This window comes from Rhododendron vialii, chromosome 4a (genome assembly GCF_030253575.1).
Source record: "Rhododendron vialii isolate Sample 1 chromosome 4a, ASM3025357v1".
Classification (NCBI taxonomy): domain Eukaryota; kingdom Viridiplantae; phylum Streptophyta; class Magnoliopsida; order Ericales; family Ericaceae; genus Rhododendron; species Rhododendron vialii.
In genome coordinates, this window is record NC_080560.1 from 27,220,946 (window position 1) to 27,227,642 (window position 6,697).

Consider the following 6,697-nt stretch of genomic DNA (forward strand, 5'->3'; position numbering starts at 1 on the left):
CAAGATCACATTAAAAACAATTGGAAAGTCAAAGTTATTTTATGCTGAAATTGAAAGGTGAAGGACCAAAATGAATTTTTGATCAGAGTCGAAGGGATATAAAAGAAATTTTCTTAAAAAAAAAAAGGTACATACTTTTAGCTTTAAATTAATTAACAGGAAACTAGTAAAGAGGTTTCGATTTTTATTTTTTATTTTTTATTTTTGGCTGAGTAAAGAGGTCTAGAAAGTTACTTCTTTATACTTCCCTTAGGAAAAATGCAACCAAGGCTGGTGGCACGAGAGATATCATCCTACATTTGAGAGAAGAGAATGAGTTGATGCAAATTAATGAATATCACCTAGTGTATTTGTCATTACGTTATGGTTTACTATGAGCACATGGTAAATTTTGATGGACCTGATTTGAGAGCTTGAGACTTTGTAATGGTTGACGGGTGAATGAACGCCTTACTCAGACGCAATACTATAAGTACCATTTATTTAGCATCTCACAGAGTATTCAACAATTTTGAGATCATGAAAACTTATTTCGGGAGTTTTTAGAAGGTGAATACTAGCATCGTGAATCTCGCAATCCATCGCCTAAGTAGGATTGGGCCAAGCTCTCCAGCTTACCCTAAATCATATCTATTCTTTTGGGTTCATGATCTGCTCTTATCTTAGTAGGCCTACTCTGCGGCGAGTAGCTCTTTCTTTTATGACATGAGAATGGCTTTCTAACACGCATGCAAACAGGCCAAAGAATAGGTCTCAATTCACAATTGCTTTTTTTTTTTTTTGTGTGGTACCAATATGACTTCTTCTCATCATATTGAAAAGCTACACTCGTCTCTGATGTATAGGAAGTAGTTGGCCTCACATACATCCTTCCTGACCACCCAAGCCTTTCTTTTATTTGAACAGTCTATCCGCCTCATCACATCACCTGAGACTATATTAGCAAGGCCTTTAGCCAGGGGAAGAAATTGATTTTATAAGATTAATCAAGGAAAACTTCGTGCCATTCTATATTGTAACGCTCCGATTTTCAGACACGCAATTATTAAAAGATTTTCGAAAATAATTTATTTAAATCAAAGGAAAATTTTCTTTAAATAACAACGGAAGATTAGTTTGATTACAACACTTTGAAATTAACTTAGAGAAATTAAACAGAGCTACTACTGGTACAATTGACGTCATCCTCGAGTTGATATGGTCCTTCAGCTCCGTCTTCTAAGCCTGGCATGAAAACGCCGTGAGTTGACACTCAGTAGATAAGTCTCTACCTTACTAACCCCTTACTTTATAACTAAGCAGTTGAATAATATAACAGTTGATATCAAAAGAGAGCACAAAAATGTAACACATCATCCTTTTCTTACTATCCATTAACTTACGTGAATTCTAAAGATCTTCTCCACAAAATCCTTTCCTCCCATACCACTAACTCCGCCCGTTTCATGGGACAACTTACCTCTTGCTTGTCCTGCACCGGGGCCTTAGGTGAATATGTTTCACTTAGACCATAACAAGGGGTTAAGTTACCCATGACGTAACCGTCTATTAGGGCCGTACACAACACAACACACTTTGGGCCTCGGTTAGCACCCTGGACCCTACCTGGTCACCCATTTCAGAATCATAATACTTTCAAGATCACAATGGCACTACTTGGTCACAATTTGATCACTAGGCCCTACCTGGTCACCCATTTCAGAATTTCACAACACACACTCTCTCCACACATTATTAGATTTCCATTAATTTGACAACCTCTATCAATTTTCTCATCGTAAACCACCCCGTGAACCTAAGTTCGATCTAACAAGTACGACAATAACAACACGATAATAGCTTAATCATTAACAAGATACTTTTCAATGTGAAAGCGAGCATAACAATTGATATTGTGCAAGTAAATAAAACACATAGTGTTTTATGATTGGGCAGCACTACAACAAACTTAAGTTTCAATAGCATAATCTTATAGCATTTTTAAGAAAATGCTATAGTAGAGTTGCATCTATAGCGTGCACAGCACTATAGGGGAGCAGAAGGCTTTTGATAGCGTTCCACTAACTCAATTATAGCGTTCACCCAATTATAATAAGAAGGGCGCCAATCTCAATTCGGGAAAGGGAAAATGACCGGTCAGTGGCGTGGATCGGAATTATTTCCCAAACCATGGGCTCCAGTTTCAATAGTACCCCTTCCATGGCAAAAGGGAAAGTATTCACCAATACATGGTGTGGGAACTTAAAATGTCTATTTTACCCTCCTTTATATACATTTTAAAACTCTAACTCCCTCATTCCCCCCTCCCCCCTCTTCAATTCCTCTCGTCTCCCCTCTCGTCTCCCCCCTCCTCTCTCTCTCTCTCTGTAGCAGGAGCACGATTCCCACTCGATTTGTAAGAAAGCACGAACTGGTATGTTCCGCTCTCTCTCTCTCTCTCTCTCTCTCTCTCTCTCTCTCTCTCGCACACACACACATAGTTTTGTTCTGCCCTTCTGCAGGTATTCCCTCTCTCTGTCTCTCTCTCTGCGCTCTCCTCTCTCTTTGGCATTCTATTCTCTCTCCTCACTATCTATACCGTTCTATCTCCCTCTCACTGTAATGTTCGGCCAGTTGAGATGATTTTTTGGTTGTTTTACAAATTTCGACCAATATTGTTGTGTTTGTGTGAACCCTGAATGAAGGTTTGACAGATACTACATTGGTGATTTTTCTGTGTAGTCATTTGTATAAGTCCATATTTAGGTCACTTTGTTTGATTTGATTTGGTTGTTTCGTACTCCGTATTTAGTTCATATAGTTGTTTGACAAGTGGGTTTGTATTGATACAGATATCGTGTAACCATGTGTGTTTTGGTTTTGATCTGGACAGAGGTTATGGTTTCCATGGTTGGTTTAGAATTTTGAACTGTATGATTAGGTGTGATTAGGTGGTCCATATGTACAGTTGACCTGCAACCATGAGTTCATATGGTTTTTTGGTTGTTTTCCATGGTTGGGTAGGTTTATGGTTTCCATGTCCCGTACGAGAATTGTTCAACATTGTGAGTTTTGTCATGCTTTGACTAGATAAAGCCATGTTGAGTATTAATTGGTAGAATCTTTTCAATGCTCTTTGTTAATTATAGTATGTAATTGTGTTGTAGAGAGGTGAAAATCAGTCTATTGGGATCTGGTTTATGAGTATGGTCATTGATTTGGTTAAAAGGTAAAGCTATTCACTCCTTTGCCCTATGCATATATCTGCAACCAATTTCAAGGGAAGACCTTGCCAGGAATGAAGGAGTGGATGCTAGGGCATAGATTGTATCGTTAATAACCTACTAAGTTATGCAGTTTATTGATAAGCACCTAAGATTGTAGATAAATTTAGTGCTTAAGTCCCCTAGTGAGTAGTGTTCTTAGTTATAACTTGTCGTTTTTACTCAATTATACTTGTAAGGTAGGTTCTTAAGTGTTTCAGGTAAAACGTCTCGAGAAGGCGTATTATGACCACGAGGCTAACCCCCTGGTGGAAACTTTGCCAGTATGATCCAAGAGCGAATGCGCTTCGGGTTTTCAAACCTTGTATCTAAGGCAAAGGTCTTCTTTCGGTTTAAGCATTTATCTTTATCCTCCTATTTTGTGCACACATGCAAATCGATATTGATAATGAAAGTGTGGTGGTATGTCTGCTTTTTTAAATGTTTACACAATAGTTGTCTACTAGATTACTTCTCCATATGAGGACCAACATAGCTTTATTAGACCATCTTTAATGTGTTGTTCATGAACATTAAATTTGTGGGTGGTGTGGTGTGTAATAGGATTAGTATTAAAATGTAAAATTTGCATTAAACCGCCTCTCACCCGTAATTGTCCCTTTTACTTATCCTCTTAATCCCAAATGATTTATAGATGGTGTGTAACATATGGTATTCAAGAGTTTAGTGGCTTAATCTAGAAAGATTAAAGGATGTGGTTTTTGCATAGCATTGTAGTTGCTCCATACAAATATTTGATTTGACTTCCTACTGCTGTCCTGTGTGATTTACAAATTACCTCATCCAAACAAGTGTTGTGGGTGTAGTGTAAAGGGTTATTACATGTTTTATTGGACTCATCGGACAATTGAACGTCCCTTGTATCATGTAATTGGGTATGAATTGCGTAATGCTTATATATGTAGTTGATGTTGTGCAGCCATGTCGACGACTCCTCGGAAGTTGATGTGTTTTTGTTATTCGGGTGGTGAGCGCATGGCAAATGCGGATGGTAGCTTGGGGAAGTATATGGGTGGTGTATCCGAAGCCACAATCATTGAAGAAGGCATACCGTTTGAGGAGTTAGTCATGAAAGTTTGCTCGCGCATGGATATGAGCTCCGATGGGAAGTCATTATTTTATAGTACAAGCAAGGACAAGTCGAAGCATTTGCGTATGAGGGATGCAAATGGTGTTTCTATGATGTTCTGTTTGAATGAGGATGAGGTTGACATATTTGTGGAAGAAAAGACCCTTGTGAACACACCAAGACAATGTAACATAAGTAGCAGGTATAACTGTTGTAATTTTTTTGAAATATAACACACACACATATACATATATGAGGATTCTGCATGTTTGTGTTTACGTGAAAAGTGATATTGTTTTGAAGAGGTTACACATGGGTAACATATGGTTTTCAAGAAGAGGTTACTGTTTTCCACTTTTTCATTAATTGACTTGGTTTTTGCATAACATGTATGGCAATTGCTCTCCTTAATGATTTACTTGATAAGTTCCCTAGTCAAGTGTTCTACTAAGACGTTTTTTTTTTGTAGGGAGTCGAACCTGTTGAATAGCAGTCCATCCACTGCCGAAGGAGAACCTTCTTCGACTACCAAAGATAGTTTGACTATTTGCCATGAAATGGGTTTGGTGCCGCACTCGCAACGGCGAGGTGAAGACATTCTAAGTGGTGATGGTCAGTTGTTTGACAACCATAGGCTATTCAAGAAGGCTGTTATTCTTTTTGCAGCATTGAACAAGTTCACTTTCAAGTATTTGGACAATAGTTGTCATTATTATAGGTTAGCTTGCGTGGTTGATGGTTGTCCATGGAAGTTAACAGCTAGGACATAAGGTAAGTCTGAACTCATTAGAGTCATCAATATGAAGAATGAACATTGCCACACTGCACAGGACAACACTAATTTCAAGCCAAGGATTCGGGCAAAAGAGATGGGTATGATATTCATGGACAAAATAGCAGGGCAGCCCAATATCCTCCCAAGGAGCATATGCAAGGACTTCGAGCTTGCGTTCCATACTCCCCTAACTTACTCGCAAGGATGGAGGACTAGGGAACGTGCCCGTGAGTTGATAAGTGGGCCGGTATCCATGACGTATCACTTAGTGCCGTGGATTTGTCAACATCTTATAGAATCAATTCCCAACACGAAGGCAGTTTGGAGTTCTTCTGAGGATGGCAAGTTCAAGCAACTTTTTGTCGCTTATGGTTGCAGCATTACGGGATTCTTGGGGGGATGTCGCCCGATGTTGTTTATTGATGCATGTTTTTTGACTGGTCCATATCGCGGTAGTTGTTTGTCTGTAGCTGCCTATGATGCGAATGATCAATTGTACCCTCTTGCATATGCTATTGTATCATCAGAGAACTACGAGGATTGGTTATGGTTCATGCATAGCCTGAAGGAAATTGTTGCCGGAAAGGAAGTTGTGGTTGTGACAGACCGTAATCCTGGGTTGTTGAGGGCAGTTAAGGAATTGTTTGGTGAGGAATGCAATGCATGGTGTGTTCGCCTCGTGAAGGAAAATTTTAGCAAGTTTGCCACCGGAAAAGGAATGAAGGGGAACCCCAAGAAGACGGCGTTGCATCTTTTCACAAAAATTGCCTATGCATGTGATGAGCGGCTATATGGGGTGTACTTGACGAAATTGTTTGGGCTATCACCTGAGTTGTCGAAGTGGGTTGAAGAAAATGGTCCACAACACTGGTCGAATGCGCGATTTCCGTATCGGAGGTGGGACAAATTGTACACCAACATTGCCGAAAGCTTCAACAATTGGATATTGAAATTGAGAGACTTGGACATCATCCAATTCATGAAGGGGCACGTTACCATCACCACTAACATGTTATATAGGCATAAGATGGAGGTGGGTAAATGGCATCCCTTGCCGGTTGGTCGTAATATGGACAAAATGATTAAGGAATCTCAGGAAAAATCTCGAGGTCTCACTTGTCGACCCACTTCTCCCACAGAGTTCATCGTCTCTGCATCCGACTGGAAATCTCATGCGGTCAAGCTCCATCCCTTTTACTGCAGTTGTGTGCGTTGGCAGATGAAAGACATCCCTTGCAAGCATGCGGTTCGTGCAATACAAGGTTCGTCGTACAATATATATAACATGTGGATCCTTTCTATAAGGTCGAGGCACAACTTCTTATTTACACGACCGTAATGTCTCCCATACCTTTTCATGACATGCCTTCTTCGACTGACATCGTCCCACAAGTTCCTGAGATTCAGTACGGTTGTGAAGACCTTGACATAGCCACCTCTTCTTCCATAGCCATGCAAGCGCTTCGACCTCCTGCTACAAAGCGACCTACTGGAAGGCTGAAGAAAAAGAGGATTGAGTCACAATTCCAAGAAAAACAAACTATTTTTTGTGGGCTTTACCATGAGCCTGGACACAATCGAAGCACATGC

At 39.9% G+C, this 6,697-nt stretch overlaps 1 protein-coding gene across 1 annotated transcript; it reads left to right on the plus strand.

Moving 5' to 3' along the window:
• Positions 1-5,132: 5,132 nt before the first annotated feature.
• On the plus strand, positions 5,133-6,446 carry LOC131323860 (uncharacterized). The gene has a single exon (XM_058355702.1). The coding sequence runs from the start codon at positions 5,133-5,135 to the stop codon at positions 6,444-6,446; it is 1,314 nt and encodes a 437-aa protein (XP_058211685.1).
• Positions 6,447-6,697: the final 251 nt, after the last annotated feature.

Bases quoted from the DNA above. Each gene is read 5' to 3' on its own strand.
- LOC131323860 (XM_058355702.1), top strand. From the start codon at position 5,133: ATGAAGAATGAACATTGCCACACTGCACAGGACAACACTAATTTCAAG.